Genomic DNA, 22,318 nt, shown 5'->3' with positions numbered 1-22,318 from the left:
GCCCACAGCATGATGGAACCTCCACCAAATTTGACAGTAGGTAGCAGGTGTTTTTCTTGGAATGCTGTGTTTTTCTTCCGCCAAGTGCTTTTTGTTATGACCAAATAACTAAATTTTTGTCTCATCAGTCTTAAGCACTTTATTCCGAAATGCACCATCTGCAGCAAGGTTTTCTTGCAGATCTTTGGAGGTGATCTTTGGGTTGTCTGTAACCATTCTCACAATCCTCCTGTATTTCTCTTGGCCTGCCAGACCTGGTTTTTACAGCAGCTGTGCCTTTGGGCTTCTATTTCCTGATTACATTCCTTACAGTTGGAACTGACAGTTTAAACCTCTGAAATTGCTTTTTGTAGCCTTCCCCTAAAACATGATGCTGAACAATCTTTGTTTTTAGATATTTTGAGAGTTGCTTTGAGGATCCCATGCTGTCATACTTCAGAGGAGAGTCAAGCAGAAGCACAACTTGCAATTGGCCACCTTAAATACCCTTTCTCACGATTGAAAACACCTCCCTATGAAGTTCAAGGCTCAACGAGCTAATCCAAACAATTTGGTGTTGCCAGTAATCAGTATTGAGCAGTTGCATGCATTCAAATTAACAAAATCAAAAGGGTACCCAAATTATTGCACAGCCAGTTTTTCCAATTTGATATAATTCATACAACTGAATACTGCTTCACTAAAAATCTTTGTTCAGAAAACACCCCAGTACTCAGATGTTCCTTGGAAATAAAAGACATACCACTGTTATCTTTTTTTGTTTAAAGTGGAGTAAATTATTATGCAGTCTGAGAGGGGTTCCCAAACTTTTTCATATGACTGTAGGTTAACAACATGAGCCTGGTTTAAATTCACCGTTAAAATGGAAAAAAAGTGTTTGCTTTCTATGCCTCTGCTCAGGCAGATGTAATCTACCTCCAGGAAACTCACTTTTCTAAAACATTATTTCCTAAATTTTTACACAAAAAAAATGTCCCTTGCTTTATATGGCTAACACGACATCAAAACAAAGGGACTGGCCATCTGCTTTAAAACAGGATTACCAGTACAGGTACGCCGCGCCGCGTGTGCTTTAGCCCAGGCGACTTTTCATTATAGCGGATGCGAAGACACGAGGAGGCAGTTCGGGGACATTGTCGCCCAGAAGAAGAGGCGATAAGTCGCCAGGCGACAAAATCTCCCCAAATTTCCTTGTGTGAACTGACCCTAAAGGACAAGGAAAGTGAAACTAAAGAAGTAGGCAAGAAATGCTGTACATTATGTTGTGGGCTTCTGTACCAGCCCCAGGCAACCAAAGCCCTTTAGCAGTAAAGATCTGTGTCTCTAAAGATGCCCAGTAGCTTCCCATCTTATTTTCTGCTGATTCACTGCACATGCTCTGTGCTGATGTCAGTTACTGAGCTTAGGGACCCACTCACAATATACAGTACACATAACTGTCACAGTGTGAGGCTGATTAGTAATTAATATGAATAATTACTACATGGCAGCACAGAAACAAGAGCAACTAGCATCAGAATCTAATAATCAGGCCAACCTCATTTTGTGCTTGATAATTTGCGACGACCCCTAAGCGTAGCTTCTCAACAGCTGCTCAGAGCCCACTGAGCATGTGAGTATCGCAGACACTTTCCAAGATGGTGACCCCCTGTGACAAGTTTGAAGTCCTGGATCATTGCTGCTATTGAGAAGCTAAAACTTTAGGCTGGTGCAATAAGTTAAGTATATAAAACATGGCGTTTTAAGTCCTATTCATTTTTAGGGTTTAGTTCTCCTTTAAAACACACTCACTTTAAACCAAAAACATGTTATCACAAGAACTTTAAAGACCACATCCATATTAATGATAGTAACACACCAAAAAACCAAATGGTTGGTCATAATAACACATGCCCTTAAATCTATATGCCTCATATTTCATGAACATATTTCTGTGGTTTTGGTTGTTATTTCAGTTTTGCTAATAAAGGTGAATTGCCCTTTAAGATGTAAGTCTAACCTTTCCCAAGGGACCTCCTTATCTAAATTGTTAAATTTACTTACATCTCAAAATTGTTACAAAGTACCTTACTTGCACTTGGTGGCTGTTCTGGGCTTTTTGCAAAAGGCCAATTAAGTTAGAAACTTTGTTTCTTTTTCTGGCTGTTCAGTGCAGAGAAAGTCAGTACTTTCCAGTACAAACGCGGGACTGCGGATTGAGCTGTCAAAAGCTGGACTATCCTGCTAAATACAGGACAGTTGGGAGGTATGATACATGGAAAATCCAGCACAAAATTAAACACTATAGGGACCCTATAATAACTATTTCCAAATGCTATTGAATCCCCAGAGCAACTCTCCACCAGGATTACCTCCCACAGTATGGCCCACACAGGATGCATGGGCAGGCAGAGTGTGGCACACAGGCAGAATAGGGAAGACACAGGAAGAGTATGGCACACACAGGAAGAGTATGACACACACAGGTAGAGTAGAAAGGCAGAGTATGACACACAGGCTGCGTAGGGCAGACAGAGTAGGGCACACACAGGCAGAGTATGGCACACAAGCAGAGTAGGGCACATATAGGCTGAGTAGGTAGGCAGAGTAGGGCACACACATGCAGAGTAGGGCACACACAGGCTGCGTAGGGCAGTCAGAAAAGGGCACACACACAGTCAGAGTAGGGCACACACAGACAGGGCACACACAGGCAGAGTAGGGAGGCAGAGTATGGCACACAGGCAGAGTAGGGCAAACACAGGCTGAGTAGGTAGGCAGAGTAGGGCACACACATGCAGAGTAGGGCACACACAGGCTGAGTAGGGCAGTCAGAGTAGGGCACACAGGCAGAGAAGAGAGGCAGAGTATGGCACACAAGCAACATAGGGCAGGACAAGTAGAGAGATGTGAACAGATGAACAATGCAGACACTCACATTGAGAGTCTTAAAGGTGTGAACAATTCAGGAGGATTACAGGTGTGAATAATGCAGGGTTTTACAGCCTGAATCTGGGGTGCAAACAATGCAGGGGTCAGTTACACTCAGTAGATATATTTTAATGTTTACACAGTAACCAGACTTTGATGTGGGGGGCCACACAATGGGCAGTCTCGGGGCTGGATTTGGCCCGCTGGCTGCCAGTTGGACAGCACTTTCTTAAATCTACTAGAAAAACATTTAAACATTAAATAAACCCTGAAGGTTAGATTTGCTTTGGATTAAGTACAAGGTACTGTTTTATAATTTGAGAGAAAGGGAAATAATTTTTAAAAATTTGGATTCTATGGGAGACAACCATTTTGTAATTTGGAGCTTTCTGGATAACGGGTTTCTGGATAATGGATCCCAAACCTGTATTGTGATTTTCAATGTTTTAAGTATATTATCACTTATTACCCTGTTTCAAAAGCTTTCCTACTACTAATGTCAAACTAGCAAGCCTATCTTTTTCAGAGTGTGAACAGGATCCTTTATTGAATAGGGGCCCCTACCCCAATACATCAATATCACCTAGATAATAATAAGAACACTAAAAGCTATGTTTTGTGGTTCTCTAGAGCCCTGTATCTTAACCTTGTATGACCAGACATTTTTGCACTACAACTTCCAGCACTATTCAACCTCAAATATAACTGCAAATTATACTGAAAGTAGTCCAAAACCACTTGGGGACCCAGGCACTAGATGGAAGTTCAGAATTGGGTGAACTCCACCCCTCATCTCCTGTTTATGTATTTAAAAGTATCTTCCAAACCGATATCCTAGGCAGATCCTCTCATTGTAGTCTTTATAGTTGATTACAAGGAATTTTTGTCAAAGGCTAATACAGTCATATGAAAAAGTTTGGGAACTCTTCTTAATTCTTGGGAGTTTTGTTTATCATTGGCAGAGTTTTCAAAGTAGCAACTTTCATTTAATATATAACATGCCTTATGGAAACATCAGTATTTCAGCAGTGACATAAAGTTTATTGGATTAAAGGAAAACTATATACCCAAAATGAATACTTAAGCAACAGATAGTTTATATCAAATTGAATGACATATTAAAGAATCTTACCAAACTGGAATATATATTTACATAAATATTGCCCTTTTACATCTCTTGCCTTGAACCATCATTTTGTGACTCTATCTGTGCTGCCTTAGAGATCACCTGACAGAAATACTACAACACTAACTGTAACAGGAAGAAGTGTTGAAGCAAAAGGCAGAACTCTGTCTGTTAATTGGCTCATGTGACCTTACATGTGGTTTGTATGTGTGCACAGTGAATCTTACGATCTCAGGGGGCGGCCCTTATTTTTTAAAATGGCAATTTTCTATTTATGATTACCCAATGGCACATACTAATAAAAAAGTATATTATTATGATAATGGTTCATTTACATGAAGCAGGGTTTTACACATGAGCTGTTTTACTCAGTATCTTTTAATAGAGACCTACATTGTTTGGGGGGTATAGTTTTCCTTTAACAGAAAATATGCAATATGCATCATAACAAAATTAGACAGGTGCATAAATATGGGCACCCCAACAGAGATATTACATCAATACTTAGTTGAGTCTCCTTTTGCAAATGCAAAACAGCCTCTAGACACCTCCTATAGCCTTTGATGACTGTCTGGATTCTGGTTGGCGATACAAAATCTCTCCAGTTCAGTAAAATTTGATGGCTGCCGAGCATGGACAGCCTGCTTCAAATCATCCCAAAGATTCTTTCTCATCACCCTGCCATACAGATGTTGTTTGTGCTTATTACGCTGAATTGTACAACGATGTACAGATACACCATCTGCAGCAAAATGTTCTTGCAGGTCTTTGGAGGTGATCTTTGGGTTGTCTGTAACTATTCTCACAATCCTCCGCATATGCCGCTCCTGTATTTTTCTTGGCCTGCCAGACCTGGGTTTTACAGCAACTGTGCCTGTGGCATTATATTTCCAGATTACATTCCTTACAGTTGAAACTGACAGTTTAAACCTCTGAGTTAGCTTTTGTAGCCTATGATACTGAACAATCTTAGTTTTTAGATCTTTTGAGAGTTGCTTTAAGGATCCCATGCTGTCACTCTTCAGAGGAGAGTCAAGCAGAAGCACAACTTGCAATTGGCCACCTTAAATACCTTTTATCGTGATTGGACACACCTGCCTATGAAGTTCAAGGCTTAACAAGCTCATCCAACCAATTTGGTGTTGCCAAATGCATTTAAATTAACAAAATTACTAGGGTACCCACAGTTTTGCACAGCCAGTTTTTCCTATTTGATTTAATTTCATACAACTGGACACTAAAAATCTTTGTTCAGAAAACACCCCAGTACCTCAGATGTTCCTGGGAAATGAAAGACATACCAGTGTTATCTTTTTTGTTGAAAGTGAAGTAAATTATTATGCAGGCTGAGAGGGGTTCCCAGACTTTTTCATATGATTGTATATCTGCAAGCTAGGACCAAAATATATTCTGTTTTTATTTTCAGAGCTGTTAATCCAGTTACAGATTTTCTACATTTGCCCATTAACATGCACAACACAGGTATGTTTCATATCTCTCTACTGAACCTGCTGTCTTTCAAGTGGTTTTCTGCATTTTAGTCTCCTTATTATCTTCTTTTGCTTACAGTCAAGAGAGTAAAGAGATCAAACTTGTCTATTACTCCCCCAAGTACATTTTACATTGGTTGGAATACATACCTTATGTTTCTTGTCTTAGCTTACCATTTAGCATTGTATTTATATTTTATTTAACGGCCCTTACTGGAAGTCTACAAGCTGACGTTAATTAGAATATATTGACTACATACAGGGACCTCAAGTTTGGGACAATGCATTGCGTTTCCCAGGGACCTTATTAATTATTAAGTTTTTAAAGCCTTTAAAATGTTCTATATTTTTATATGAATGTGACTTAAAACATCTGATTTTCACACAAGTCTTAACTGTACATAAAAAACCTAGTTAAACAAACAAAACAAAACTTGCTCATGTGAGAAAATTTTAAATGGTTCACAAACTTTTAAGCACCACTGTATATATTAACCTTCTGTTGAAGCTGTAACTTAATGTGTGGCAGTGGGAACTGGATTTTTCTATTGAGGGCTGTTCTTAGATCAGGCAGCTGTTATCTTGTGTTAGGGAGCTGTTATCTGGTTACCTTCCCATTGTTCTTTTGTTAGGCTGCTGGGGGGGAGTAAAGAGTGACTGAAGTTTATAAGAGCACAAGTCACATGACTGGGGGCAGCTGGGAAACTGACAATATGTCTAGCCCCATGGCAGATTTCAAAATTAAATATAAAAAAATCTGTTTGCTCTTTTGAAAAAAGGATTTCAGTGCAGAATTCTGCTGGAGCAGCACTATTAACTGATGCATTTTGAAAACATTTTTTTCATCCATTTAAGGGAAGCACAGAATGTTTACAGCACCTATCAAAAGCATATTTTAAAAAATATCTTAAATCCTACAAACTGAAGTAGTGCTTTAAAAAGGGACAGAGCAAAGCAATGAATTGCACATATTTTTACCACTGAAACAATTAATTTCATAATCTAAAGAAGGGGTGGGGCTTGTAAGGGCAGTTTTAACTTGTGGTCTTGATGCTTCTGATTATGCCATAGATGGAATAGTATCTGAACCACTTCTGTCTCTATATTTACCTTGCTTATATTTGCTGTTTGATCAAATACTATGCCTGTGCTCATACACCCTTGGTCAGACTAATAAGGTGCTGCTAACTTCCCTTGTTTCATGTGCATCTGTATATGTTATTTATATAGTGCTGTTTGTATCCACATCATAAATTTCATGCTACTGACAGGGAAACAACAATGCATTAAATAAATCCTATATAAAAGAAAGAAATCTATGATTCTTGAAAGATGAGGGGGCACATTTACTTACATTTAAGGGTCGGATATCGAGGGTAAATTAACCCTTCGAAGTAAAATACTTCGACTTCGAATATCGAAGTTGAAGGATTTACCGCAAATACTTCGATCGAAGGAAAAATCGTTGGAAGGATTTTAATCCATCGATCAAAGGTTTTTCCTTCGATCAGAAAAAGCTTTGAAAACTTATGGGGAAGGTCCCCATAGGCTAACATCGTAGCTCGGTATGTTTAAAGTGGCGAAGTAGGTAGTGGAATTTTTTTTAAAGAGACAGTACTTCGACTATCGAATAGTCGAGCGATTTTTACTTCTGAACGGTCGTAGTCAAAGGTCGATGGTCGAAGTACCCAAAAAAAACCTTTGAAATTCGAAGTTTTTTTACTTCAAATCCTTCACTCGAGCTTAATAAATGTGCCCCTAAGTGTTAAGTGACACATGAGGCCTCTGCTCCAAAGAGCTTGCAATCTAAGAATGGTGCAATTGGAGTTCTTGACAGCGAGTGCAACATTGTTCCAGAAGTCATGCTCACTATGTAAATTAAGCTGCAGTGATTTTTGTAGTAAGAGTTTCCAAGTATTTTGTGTATATGTCAGGCATTGTAGAGATATTTGTCTTTTATTTTTCATTTTTTTTCATCGGTCTCCCTGCTCTTATGTCACTTACTATGCACTTAATAAGAAGTAGTGCTATATGTACACTGCACATTGTGTAGGTATGCTTTGTACAGGTATGGGATCTGTTACCCGGAAACTCGTTATTCAGAAAGCTCTGAATTGAAAGGCTATCTCCTGTTGACTCGATTATAATCAAATAGTCCAAATTTTAGAAAATTCCTTTGGTTTTCTCTGTAATAATAAAACAGTACCTTGTACTTGATCCAGTTAAGATATACTGTAGCAAAATGAGTTTATTTAATGTTTACATGATTTTCTAGTAGACTTCAGGTATGAAGATCCAAGTAACAGAAAGATCTTTTTGGATATTTGGAAAACCGCAGGGCCAGAGAACTCTTGATAACAGCCTATATACTTATACTTGTTAATTTTGTCATGTGTCAGTTACCATTTATATAATTATGTGCGGTGTATTGCACAGTATCTTGGTATGTCCATTATTTTTTGCAACATTTTTCATTTACAATGTGCCTCTATCTGTGCATAGTTATGTATATGTATATGTATATATGCATTATTTGGAGCTGTTTCCTACTGTATGCTTTGTGTTAATTGTTTTACTGTCTATATTGTGCATCATTCTGAGTGTCAGTCTCATGTACTGTTTACTATATGTTAATATGCGATGCAATATTCTTGCCAATGTTTAATTGCTAAGGCCACTGTAGGATTCACATCTCAGTATGTGTTTATTAATCTGTGTGTGACTCTACTTCCCTCTCTATAACATGCACTTGTGTCATTGTATCATGTACTGTTTTGTGTCATTCTTTCATGAACTGTGTGTGTGTGTGTGTGTGTGTGTATGCTGCAGGAAGCATCAGGCCCATACATGGCAGTAAGTGTGTGTGTGTCATTGTGTGTCTGTGTGTGGTTGGTTGTGTGTCAGCACTGCTGGTTGCTAGGTAACTGTCGCTGCTTTAATTCCTATATTTAGGGGTTTTCAGAATAAGGTTGAAGTTTTTATCACACGGCGGTCTCTTACAATGCAGAATGAGAGCTCTCTCAGGGTGACAAGGGTGAGACGCCCCTGTATGTCTCTGCTGTCTCTGTAACTCCTAGTATGTCTCAAAATTCCGTGCTGTCTATCTATCAAATATAGATGTCTTGATCTGAAACCCACTCACCTTCACTTGTATTTCACCCAATTCTTGCATCCCCCTTTTTTTCCTCCCCTTCTATAACTCGTTATCTCTCTCTCTCTCTCTCTCTCTCTCTCTCTCTCTCTCTCTCTCTCTCTCTCTCTCTCTGTCTCTCATCTTTCTCGCTCTCTCTCTGCCTCTCCCATCCATCCTCCTTCCTTTAGGTTTTTGCTTGTTCTTATTTCAAGATTACCCTCTCCTTTACCTTTTCTACTAATACCTCCTCCTTTCTCCCTTCCTCTCCTGTTTGCTTTTCTCTCTCTCTCTTACTGTTCCTATCCTATCTATATCTCCTGTCTTCCCTAACTTACAAATTGCCCCCTTCCTACCCCCTGTCTTATTCTGTCATTCCTGCCTCTTACCAATTTTTTTCCCTTTTCTCTGCTGAGTCCTCCCTATGCCTTTTTACACTCCATATTGGCAGGCAAATAAACATCTACACAATTATTATATGTAATTCTTTCTTTAAAATATGCAGTGATTCCGTGTATGTAGGGTTACATACATATACATGTGTCTATGTTCATATTATATCGACTTTTATAAATATTGATGATTAATAGCTATTGATATTGTACAGTTTCTTACCCATGTAGTAAGTAGAATAACAAATATTAAGAATAAAAATAGATTCATATATACCATTTGTATTTTATGTAATTTTTTCAGTAGTGCAGATACCATTTTGTATGCATGCTTATGTTGTGTGTGTTAATACAGTATATGCGTGTCTTTATATAATGTATTGTGATATATTTCCATACACACAGGTTTATCAAACTATATCTATATTACATATTTTGCAATCTGTGACGAGGTTATGTGAGCATACATTAGGTTGTAGTGTAGTGTATTTTAGTGTTGCTTATTTTAGTAGTATAAAAATAAAATAGGATTAAAGCGCCATGTGCCCATGTCATTTTTTTCTCACATATAACCACTACAATAATAGAGAACAATCTGTGGTCAGTGCGCTATTTTGATTTTTTTCACTGCTAATTAAAAAGGGATTGGAGACTGTCGCTTCTTTCTACATTTTGCTTCATCTGCTGTTTTTAATGCTATTCTATAATATCTACACTTTATCAGATTTCTGTTGTATCATTATTTGCCCCTGCACACTTATTTATTCATTTACATTTATTATCAAGCTGCTTAGAATTATATCATCTTGTGTTTCTGAATCTTCTTTTGTGCTACAAAATTGTATGCTGCTTCTTTATAACCATGCTGTTGCCATTGATATTTAATGTTACTAGCTGCTGATAAGCCATTGCAAGTCTCTCTTTAGCTGCAGCAAGTGGCAGTCTGTGCCGCCACCCCCTCAATTTATTGTGTAACCCTAATGGTATGAGAACTGGGCAGCCAATACCGTGGTAATAGGGCTACAAACAAATGGTTGTGCAATACTAATAGTGTTATGTAGTATGTCAAAAGTGTGTGGTCTTACTGTAGCTCTGAAAATGCATTGGCCGATAATTATTTCAATTCATTACTTCACAGCTTTGGAGACACATTTACTTACTAAAGGAGTGCAAAAAAATGCTTTTGCTCTTACACATGCATAACTATCTATTGCACATACTCCCAAGTGGGAAAATGTTAAAGGAGAACTATTATGAAAATTTAATATAAACTTCAGCATACTGAAATAATAAACTTTGTAAATACAATTAATTAAAAATTCTGTACCATTTCTCAAATAATCAAGTTTATGTTCACTATTCCTCTCAGTATCTGTTTCTCTTCATTCTGTCTTCATGCAGGAGTTGGGTGTCAGATACTCATTGACAGTTAGATCCAATATATCTTATAGGGGGCTCCAGGGCCGGAACTAGGGGTAGGCAGAGTAGGCACGTGCCTAGGGCGCAAAGCTGGGGGGGCGCCAGGCACGTACCTGCTCTGACGCCTACCCCATTGTCCGGTCCCGTCTCTCCCCATATTTTTTGGTAATACTGCGCTTCTGCGCATGCGCTCTAGAGCGCACTTTGTCGCATGCACGCTCGAGCACACACTCAGCCGGCGCCATGCCCAGCCAGGTTGCCTAGGGTGCCTGGCTGGGTTGGCCCGGCTCTGGGGGGCTCCATTTCCTAGCAGATGAATTGGAGCTCACTCAAATAACTGATTCCAGTACAAACAAAATCTAACAAAATAACTGCCTTTTGAGAGACATGATGTCTGGTGGTTTTAATAGAGTGAGCTCCAATACATCTTCTATGCAAAATGAGCCCCCCTATAAGATATATTGAATCTAACTGTCAATGAACATCTGACACCCAACTCCTGAATGAAGACAGAATGAAGAGAAACAGATAATGAGAGAGGGATAGCGAGAATAAACTTGATTAATTCAGAAATTATGCAGAATATTGATTGTTTTTACTGTAGTTACTTATTTCAGTATTATTTTCATTTTCGCGATAGTTCCCCTTTAAGTGCCTATAGGTATGACACACAAATGATGCTCTATATTATATCAGGGCAGATGCTAACTACTGCACTCCCTTGTGCCCAAGCAAGCTACGTCTTGCAACTAGTGTAACCAGGAATTTGGTGCTGGATAGATGAACATAAGTAGGCACAAGTGCTCTATGTAGCTAGCATTGTGTCCACATTCTTAAATGAACCCTAAGAATATTATTATTATGTTCTTTTCATGTTTGATTAAATGTCTGTCAGAGTAATTTTGTACTTTTAGCTGATCAGGTTTTGCCAATTAATACATACAAAATACATTCATTTGTATCTTAATTATAATAATATTTCATTATTCCTTAATCACGATAAATGTAGGGTCATTCCATGTGTTGTTAATGTTAGCTAATTATCTCTTGTACAGATTTAATACAACGCCTATACTGTATATATAGAAGTCTCAAGTTTAATACACACCTGATGTTGCCTCTGATGTCCACTGGGTGTCACTATCTAGCTTGCATGTCTCTAATATACGCCTGACCTGTACAATATACTACAGAATCACACACACTAGATTGAGGTATACCAATCAGTTATTAACATGATATGGCATACATTATTTTGTTTAAATGCAGGTCTGATCAACTGTGGAGTTGATCCAGACTGCTGTGAAATTATTTATCTATCACCTTATTTCATGCAGATTATTTGACATCTTAGATTTTCATGGAAATCCATAATATCAGGGGTTAACACAGAATAGCTTCATCCAGAAGTTTTGTCTCTGTTTTTTCTAAATTTTATAAATGTTAACACATTTTTGTTACTCAGTTATTGCTTTCCCCATCCCTATACGTCACTGGTCTGCCCCAGATATCATTATTCCACCCTCATGTCCAGTTTTTGCCGAGGTCAAATATATATATTTATATATAAACATATTTATTTATGTATGTATTATAAATATGTTAATTTCTGGAAAATTAAGATGCTTAGTTTATATGTATTGTAGCCTGTATAATATATAGTCATTCAGTCATTATGTCCCTGTTGGACTGGAGGTAGCTGTGGAAGCTATATAGTAAGTAATTACATACGTTTAAAGGAACAGTAACATCAAAAAATTATAGTGTTTTTAAGTAATGAATAAATAATGTAGTGTTGCCCTGCACTGGTAAAACTGGTATGTTTGCTACAGAAAGACTATTATAGTTTACAAACTGCTGTGTAGTCATGGGGGCAGCCATTCAAGCACAAGACAAATAGTAGATTACAGATAAGCAATGTAGAATTGCATTACTACAGAACGTATCTGTCATGAGTTTTGTAACCTGTGCCTTTTCTCCCTTTTTAGCTTTGAATGGCTGCTCTCACAGCTACTGAGCAACTTGTTTGTATATACTTTAGTAGAGTTGCTGAAGCAAACAAACCAGTCTTGCCAGTGCAGGCCAACAGTGCATTATATTTAATTTAATACACTTTAATTTGTTGGTGTTACTGTTCCTTTAAGCATGTGTGAGGATTTACAGTATGGTAACTTGCAGGATTTGCCAAGCATAATTCAGATAATTCTAAAAGATGTTGATGGCTGTGTAATGTATAATCTAAACTGCAATGAAATTTGCAGTAGCATGCAGCTATTTTATTACTACATACAGCTTACAGTGCATTCTAGTGGCTAATTGTAGTTTATGGGTTGAAGTATGTTTAATACTTATGGTAAACAGTATAAACATTGCTTAAGAATTTATTTTATAATGAGAATTTTTGAGCACTGCCATGTTGACACAGAACATCTTGTTACCAGCTAGGATTATAAAATTCATAAAAGAGTTCCCCTGATGCTGCTGAGGATAATCTCTAAATGTTGATGGTGATGGTTTGACAACAATTCACATGCAGTTTTAGTGATTGTAATCATGGCCGTTTGATAATGATTATGGCAAATGCACAATAATAATGATGGATATAACGGTTTAAGCATTTTAAAACTGTAGATCACATGATAATGTAGCAATCAAGGTTCAATGATGGTGCTCAGAAACCATAATTATGTGGTTAGTAAAGCTTCCTCGTCTGCCTACTTAATAATTTCACAAGGGTAAGCGGTAATGGCTGAAGAATGCAGTGCAATGTAATAATATTTATACGTATATATATATATATATATATATATATATATATATATATATATATATAAATATATATATATATATACAGTATATATATATACGTTTTTCTTTAAATGGCGGGAGGTCACACCCGTGAAGCTAGACATTAGAAGGGACAGAGCTAAACATGGCATGGCTTATTTTGGCTGGCAGATATAGGGAGTATAACATCTTTTATGCTGTTTGAAGTAAAAATTTTCCGATTGGTTGGTTATTTACTGGGGTGAATTGGAGAACTATTTTTATGTAGTAGCCTTGGGCATTTTCTATGAATAACTTTTGCTATTAAAATAATATAATTATATAAAGATCTAGAAGATCTAGTGGTTTTGATTATATATCAAAGTTAATTTAAACTGTGGGCAACGATCTTTTCAACAATAGTGATTGTCTGTCCTGGTACTGTACAGATGTTAAAACATGCCATTTAAAATAAAAATACTGTTTATTGTGCAATTACTTTGATAAGTGTGAATTCTAAACTAATCCAGTGATCAAGAAAATATGGATAAACTGCAATTTCATTATCAGCGTGCAGATATTTCAGCCATGTGTGGATACGGTAAAATGAAGGATGATGGTGCTTTTGGATACCTTTAAGATAGTTTACCATGCAATAGAAGGTACAGCATGTGCCCTGGTGTCAGGGGCGTAACTATAGAGGAAGCAGACCCTGCGGTTGCAGGGGGGCCCAGGAGTGTAGGGGACCCAGTGAGACCCTAATTAATTAGCAATTTTAATATATCTTGGTAAAATAGGCCAACTTATAAATATTTTGGGGCCCTAAATTGAATTTGCTATGGGGCCCAGTAACAACTAGTTACGCTCCTGCCTGGTGTAGTAGCTCACAGCAACCAATCTGCTGATTTTTAAAGCAGTAAAGCCTACCAACTAATTGGTTGCTATAGATGCAAAGACCTAAAACAAATTTTGCACATTTGACTGCCAGATGTACAGGGCTGGAGCTTTCCAGTGGCAAAACTATAGAGGGGACAGACCTGTGGGAACAGGGGCCTGTGTGGGGGGACACAGGTGTCCTGAGAATTGTGGGTTGGTAACAGACAGATGATGGTTGTAAAACCAAACTTCAGAATAGTAGTAGTCTGACAACCTGATCAATAACTGTTTTTGGTAGAAATTATATTTCTACATGGCAAATAATTTACTAGTAGGTGTAGTAGAGTAATAGAAATCCAACAGACTCAACAGTCATGTCATGTATGCTGCTGGTTCTGTGTAAGTGAATCATTAATTGAGACTTGTTCCTAATAATAGCAGTGGAGTTCAATTAGTGAGGTTATTCCTTATGTGAAAAAAACAGGTGTCAAGTACGGCCCGAATTTAATGTAGAAAGGCAGCACATGTTGTGCATGTTGGTTATAGTGCATTTCTCTCTGAAAATCAGAAAAGTAAAATAGGTAATTGCAGACATTGTTCAGAACAGTGTACTTTGATTAAAAAAATTATCGGGGAGGGGAAAACATAAAAAGAAATGCAGAAAATTATAGGCTGACCAGCTAAAATGATCTTAAATGTTTTAAAATGAACATATCTGTATACAGGAGGTTACATATAGTAATAACATACAGTTATGTAATAACATATAGTTATGTTATAATAATGTTTGTATTATTATAAAGCCAACAAACGTTTGAGGAATTGCTCAGTCAAAACAGTTATAATAGCTGTCGCCACCCTGCAATCCTCTAGTTAACCAGTTCAGGTGCTTACAAAAGTATATAGGTAATTAAAATTCTATTTTTATTTCACTCATTTAAAAAGCAGACCACGCTGCTAACTACACACCACACAACACTGAAAATCCATTTCAGAGAAGCTGGACCATGTCCATAAAATACACACATTTAAAAACATAGGATGAACGTATGGGGATATTCCAACCAAAGTAATGCATCAACCTCATACTAATGCCCCTGAAGAAGCCGGGTAACCGGTGAAACGCATCGGGAGGCATAGGTGGACGTTAGGGGACCAGCCCCCACACGCTCCCAACGTAGCCAGGTAGTGATCTTGGGAAAATCACGGAAGGGAGGTGTGGGTGATACAGCATACTCAGAGCCACAAGATTGGCTGAGAATAGGCGACTTTAAACTTTCAAATTTGGCTGGCAGTCAATTGAATTTTTTGGTGTTATACCTTAGTGGTATGAGGTTGATGCATTACTTTGGTTGGAATATCCCCATACGTTCATCCTATGTTTTTAAATGTGTGTATTTTATGGACATGGTCCAGCTTCTCTGAAATGGATTTTCAGTGTTGTGTGGTGTGTAGTTAGCAGCGTGGTCTGCTTTTTAAATGAGTGAAATAAAAATAGAATTTTAATTACCTATATACTTTTGTAAGCACCTGAACTGGTTAACTAGAGGATTGCAGGGTGGCGACAGCTATTATAACTGTTTTCACTGAGCAATTCCTCAAACGTTTGTTGGCTATTGAAACAATATTTAACCTGCGGGTGTGTGGATACTTTGTAGCACTTCTTCTTTTTTGTTACTCGACTATATGAACTGTATTATTATAAAGCTTAAGAATAATAGATTGCTTTATTAGGTAGATAACTATGAAACTTTACATACAGTTACAGCTATAATTATGATGTAATGGACAATTGTAGTTAAATGCCTGTATTGCTTATTTAATTACTGATTCAGACCTGTTGTGTTTTGTCACAGCAGAAAAAAGTTGCCCTTGAATATAAGACTGGGTATGGTTGGCCAACAAGCACTAAATTAAATGGTGTTAAGGGTAGGTTATTTGAGTATTACCTAAGGGATTGGAATTAGGAATATTAACAAGATTTCTTCAAAGTCCTGGGCTGTCTACTCAAGCTGTTTGGTAAAATGAGATTTGGATCTTACCATGCAAAAACTTACTGAAAAACAGCATTGCTTTTCTTGAAATCAGAGGCTGCTCTTTCAAGAGCTCTTTACTTACCCCTCGTTGCAGATTCAGCGCATCGGAGTTCACAGGCGCCATCTTCTTTTCTTCAGTAATCTTCGGGTCTTTTTCTGGTGCTTCTGCAATTTCCGTTTCTTCCGTCGTAAGTGCAGTTGTCAAAAACCGGAAGACTGCTCCAACTATGCATGCGCTGATACAGCACTTACTTCATGAAGATTACTGAAGAGAAGAAGATGGAGCCTGTGAACTCCGATGCGCTGAATCTACAACGATGGGTAAGTTAAGCGTTGGGGGCATTTACCAAGGGTAACACCTAGGCTGGGGGGGGGAGCAGGGAGGGGGGTCTATGTAGGGTAGGGGGGTAGGGGATTTTAATTTTAAACGGTTTGTTTCTCCTTTAAGGAAATTGGCTGACGGCCCAATATAACTGTTGCCAAGCTACAACCACTGAGAGAATCAGCAGAAACACATGCTTTTCAACATAGCAGGTAGAGCTTCCTAAAGCTAAGCTAGCACTTGACAATTCTGAAGTAGTCATTATCTATACCAGCAATAGAATTAAAGTGCAGTGGTGCAATTTATTGTATTACGTCTCTGAAACATATTGTTGATGATGTCCAGAGAACTCACTCTCCACCACCACTCCTCTCCCCCCCCCCCTCTTCCAGCTATGTTCATTCTCACAAATGTTGGCAAGTTTTTGGTATCTTTAATACCCACAAAAAAAGTTACTTTAGTTATTTTACTGCATCTTTTACATTTGGAAAGGGTGCATAAATACAACAGCTAACTGCATCTTTTAGCTTTCATACAAATGTTGTATGCTTCTGGGCACCTACAAAAGGTTTAACTTTTTTTTGTAGTGGATATTTATACTTTTCACCATAAAATTACACTAATGTAAATTTTAAATTGATTTCAGTTTTTCCTGTAAGTATGTACACATGGGAGGAGGCATCAAAGCTGAATACAGTAAAAATTTGACTTGATGACATTTTTTTCTGTGATTAGGCTTTATGATGGGACACATTAAAAATTCTATTGCAAGTCAAAACACGTATTAAGAAGTATTCAAAAAGTTCAATGGAAGAGTCACTAGTATGTCTGTAGAAATAAGTCAAATCAACTGGACTTGCTGTGTTTTTTCCTTGAAGTAGTTTCACCAGTCATCCAACTGGCTTTCTCAATTCAGAATAACTGTTAATAAGATTTTTCGGGAATATATACTCTGGAATGTTGCTCCAGTCAGCATAATCTGTTTATCGAAATCAGCAAGGATGCCATGAAGTTAGGTGTTGATTGTATTAGCATGATTGGACCTTTGAAGTGTTATTAACCTGAGATCCTTGCTGATTATGATATTTAGAATTTTTATTTTGAATTATGAATATCACAAAAATGAAAATGTAACATAAGCTTCATCATACTGAAATAAGAAAGTTTGTAAATACAATCAATTAAATATTCTGCATTATTTCTGAAATAATCAAGTTTATTTTCACTATCCCTCTCAGCATAGTTTTCACTATCCCTCTCAGCATCTGTTTCTCTTCATCTTGTCTTCATGCAGCAGATGGGTGTCAGATATGCATTGACAGTTGGATCCAATGTATCTTATAGGGGGTCTCCCTTTCCTAGCAGATGAATTAGAGCTCACTCAAATAACTGATTCCAGTACTAACAAAATCTAACAAAATAACTGCACAAATTCTGCATGTATAGAGACAAGATGTGAGTGAGCTCTAATACATCTTCTAGGCAAAAGGAGCCCCTCTGTAAGATATATTGGATCTAACTGTCAATGATTATCTGACACCCAACTGCTACATGAAGACAGAATGAAGAGAAACAGATGCTGAGAGGGATAGTGAAGATGAAGTTGATTATTTCAGAAATAGTACAGAATTTTTAAATGATTGTATCTAGAAAGTTTTTTTATTTCAGTATGCTGAAATAAGTATTACATTTTTATCTTTGAGATAGTTACCCTTTAAATAACTCACATGAATTCGAAATTCGACCTTTGATAAATGGCCTCTGAATCATATGTTTTACGAATTGCCAAAAGAAGAGTCCACAAAAATAAATTACATTATTTTACATGGTTCAATTGGAAATGTCAGTGAATATATGAACCCACGTTGGAGAATTTTTTTGACATGTGTGTGTAAGGACTTATTTACACTAATGATTATCAGGTAAGGTTTCTTTAAATTCCTAATGAATGAAGCACAGATAATCATCTTATTGGGGATGATTTGTGATTCATTACACCTTGTGGGTTTTCACTGGAAATAACTCAAAAAAGCTGGATTACAGAATACAGGCTATTTAAAATCATTGTTTTTATTTGTATAGCGCTCCTTGAGGGCAAAGCACTGTACAACAAAACAATAAATTAGTAGTAAAAAACAAGGGGCAGCGACAGGCCAAGCTCCCCCTCGACTGACTGCACGTGCATGCGCAGAGCGCGGGAGGGGAGGGAGCACCGGAAGGGAGAGAGGGCAGTATGGGAGGGGAAAGAGCGTCGGGAAGGGAGGGGAGAGAGCGTCGGAAGGGAGGGGAGGAAGAGAGCACCGAAGGGGAAGGGAGAAAGAGCAGGAGAGGAGGGAGGCAGGGGAAAACAGCGAACATGGACTAGGGGTAAGCAGAAGCCAGGTACTTTCCCAGCGCCCTCCTTTCATTGCACCCTAGGCAGCTGCCTCTTCTGCCTACCCCTAGTTCCTTCCCTGACAAGGGGTCACTGCATTAATAAGTAACAATAAGTGCATTATTAGAAATACAATTCCTATACATGCTTGGATTTAAGTAAAAAGAAGACATGGCATTATTCTAGTGCAAAGTAGTTTCTGCATATTTATAAACAAATCATCATATTTATTACAGTGGCATTTCATACTTTTATTCAAATGGTGCAGTCACAAAGATATTTACTCCTGCACTATTTTCATATATTTTTCATATGTCACCTAGCTATTAATGTCAGACTCTCAAATCACATATCTTCTCAAATCAGCATATACATGTCAGTAAATATTTCCTTTTAACATAAGCCACCATTTTGTGATGTTCTGTGTGTGCTCACTCACTGAACATCTGACAGATTCCAACTGTAACAGGAATAGTTGCGGGAATTTAAAACAGATCTGTCCATTCATTGGCTGATATCCTAGCATATATGTGTGCCTTGGTTTGTGTGTGGGCAAAGTGCCTTATATGAGCCAGAGGAACTTAAAAAGACAATGTTTCAGTGCAGGGCCGCCATTAGAAATCACGGGGGCCAGTACAACAAAATTTTTGGGGCCCCCTGGGCCCCGCCCACACTGACGACCAAGCTCCACCCCATATGCCGCCCACTCCACATCGCAGTTAAAAGACCACACAGACATCAGCGCTAAAAAAGTAATCCCCCCACACAAGTTATAAAAATCTATTGATGGTCAGGGCCCCCTTATAAAAAATTGGGGCCCCAACAAAAAAAAATTTAAAAAAAAAAATGAAAAAAACAAATATTGGTGGCAGGGGCTCCCTTATAAGTTAAAAACAAATTGGGGCCCCAAAAAAAAAAAAAAGTTTTTTGAAAAAAATAAATAAAAACATTGGTGGCAAGGGGCCCCTTACAAGTTAAAAAAAAATTGGGGCCCCAAAAAAAAATGTTTTACAAAAAGATTGGTGGCAGGGGCCTATAGAATATTAAAATAATACATTGGTGGCCAGGGGATTAAAAAAAAACCACACAAACTGTTGTTCAGTAGAATTGAACTTATGGCTTCAGTACTTCAACTATGCCTCCTTTCGTGACTTCGGGTCTTTGCGCCGCTTCAGGACTTCGGCTGTTTTCGTGACTTCGGGTCTTTTCGGCACTTCGGGTCTTTTCAGCGCTTCGGGACTTCGGCTTTTTCTGTGACTTCGGGTCTTTTCGGCGCATCGGCTTCGGCTTTTCGGCACTTCCGCATTCGGCAACGCAGAGGGTGGATGTACAGCTCGGGCGCTCGTAAGGGGGGCCCGGATCTTCAAAAAATGCAGCGCTGCCGGGCCCCCCTTCATGCCCGGGCCCGGTACGCTTGTCCCCCCTGTCCCCCCCTGATGGCGGCCCTGTTTCAGTGTGGGTATATCCAGTGGTAGATACCAATAAATATATAGTTGTGTTCAGAATAATAGCAGCTTGAAAATCTTGATTATTTTTCAGTTTATACAGTGAATGTTTGAGAAGAATGCAGATTCTTCTATTTTTTTAAGAACAGCCTAATATTCCATTTTCTTCACTTTCTGTAAAGGAATAACACAAATTTGATAAATGTTTCTTCATGTTTTGATTTGGAATAGAATGTGCAGTGTTCCCAATGCATTAGCGTGTATGGTCTTTTTGTTTTTCAGTTGTCATAATTGCTGAAAATGTAATCATGAAGGGAACATATTGCATTTAATATTCAGATCCAGGCAATGTACACATTTTTCAGTTTAAAGCTGGCCAGAGATGCAAAGATAAAGTCGTACGAATTGAAGTTTCATACGATTTTCGGACAGTGTGTGCATTGCCAACATTTTTCATTCCAACTTGTTCAGTAGATCGGACTTCTGTCAGCTTACAATCATTTCTCTGCATATATTGCCTATGTGACGATATCAATGGGGACTGTAACTGCTGTCACAGGTAGAACATTGTCTGATTTGTTCTTTTGCTACTTCAATTAATCTGAATGGTTAGTAGCATGTTGGAAGATCACAACGTCCGTTCGTTCGTTGGATACAAGGAAAATCTGCATGTCTATGGCCAGTTTTAGGCTTACAGAATGAGGCTATACAAGTTTAAAAACAGCATATAGTGGTCTGTTGTGTGATGCACACAGACATTGATTTTTGTGTTTCATTTGACCATATTTTATTGCACTGGGGACTACAGAGGTATATATATATATATAAATATATATATATATATATATATTATAATAAGAATTTCATTAAGAGGTCAGGCACATTTTGCAGAACATATAGTTACATAGTAGATCAAAACTACCCAACTTCTACTTAATCCAGAGAAAGGTCAAAAAATCTGAAGCAGTGTCTGATTTGTCTTAAAGGTAGGGAAAAAATCTGACTCCAAAAGGACAATTACTATAAATTATTTAAATAACTTTTCAGGATTCAAGTCAAAGTTAGTTGTTGTTATGGTATTATGTTCGCAGCACTTGGCTTTCTTTCTTGCATAGTTTAAAAGTTTTTCTTAAAGGGAGGGAAAAAATCTGACTCCAAAAGGACAATTACTATAAATTATTTCAATAACTTTTCAGGATTCAGGTCAAAGTTAGTTGTTGTCATGGTATTATGTTCGCAGCACTTGGCTTTCTTTCTTGTATAGTATAAAAGTTGTGTAGCCCTATATGCTTCCTGTAGGGGTGGGTTATATTTCTGCATAAGTTGTGCTGAGGTTAGTGGTTTGCCTCCTTGGGTTAATGAATACAATGTGGTTACTTAGCCACCAGGCGAACGCCCGTTTGGAATCTTAGCGGTTCCAGTGGAGATGGGAATGACGCTAAATGATTCTTCTTCCTGTGGGTTTGCCAGAGATGTAGCATAGTAGTTGCTACTGTGGAGGGGTCAACAAAGTCCTTGAATGGGATCTTAGGCAGCCAAAGAACTTGGCTAATTGAATACAGGTAGAGGAGGTTGTCCTCTATTTGTACCCATAGAGAGGTTTGCTGTCTTGCTGTGCTGGAGCCCACCAGGCCCCCATCTTCTTTATGTAGCGACATGGTATGTTTTGAGGTTTTTGGGTGTTTACTCCCCCATATAATGTCAATAGTAGCTGATTGTAATCTGTTCAAATTCAAAACATTTTTTAAAAAAACTCTAATCGAGTTTGGATAATTCCCTAGTTGAATTCCCAGTTTTGGCTATAAAAAAAATTGAAAATTCAGACTTTCATTTCGACCCTTAATAAATCTGCCCCGTTGTGTTATTAAACACTGAAAGGTTTGCAGCATAGACCTGCGTCATTTTCATTTATTTTGTAATTTCAGTAACATTGTACTTTCCCACTAAAAAGGGCTCAAAAGGGGAGGAAGAGGGGGGCACTTCCCTCCCCTAGAATTTCCCCTCAGACAGGGTAAGAACAAGTGCAGGTCTG

At 38.0% G+C, this 22,318-nt stretch overlaps 1 protein-coding gene across 6 annotated transcripts in view; it reads left to right on the top strand.

Annotated features, from left to right (window-relative positions):
• syngap1.S (synaptic Ras GTPase activating protein 1 S homeolog) overlaps positions 1 to 22,318 on the top strand; it is a 138,575-nt gene that overhangs the window by 18,494 nt on the left and 97,763 nt on the right. The window contains exon 2 of one of the 6 annotated variants that reach the window (XM_041575206.1): positions 5,463 to 5,518. The exons of 4 other annotated variants lie outside the window; for them this stretch is intronic. In XM_041575206.1, the coding sequence (XP_041431140.1) occupies positions 5,506 to 5,518 (13 nt within the window). In that variant the 5' untranslated portion in view covers positions 5,463 to 5,505. Of the gene's footprint in view, positions 1 to 5,462; positions 5,519 to 8,474; positions 8,561 to 22,318 lie in introns of those variants that run through there. One more of the 6 variants, XM_041575207.1, reaches the window with a different exon arrangement.

This window comes from Xenopus laevis, chromosome 8S, assembly GCF_017654675.1.
Source record: "Xenopus laevis strain J_2021 chromosome 8S, Xenopus_laevis_v10.1, whole genome shotgun sequence".
NCBI lineage: Eukaryota > Metazoa > Chordata > Amphibia > Anura > Pipidae > Xenopus > Xenopus laevis.
Note: the sequence above shows the minus strand (reverse complement) of the source record. Positions and strands in the feature narration are given on the sequence as shown.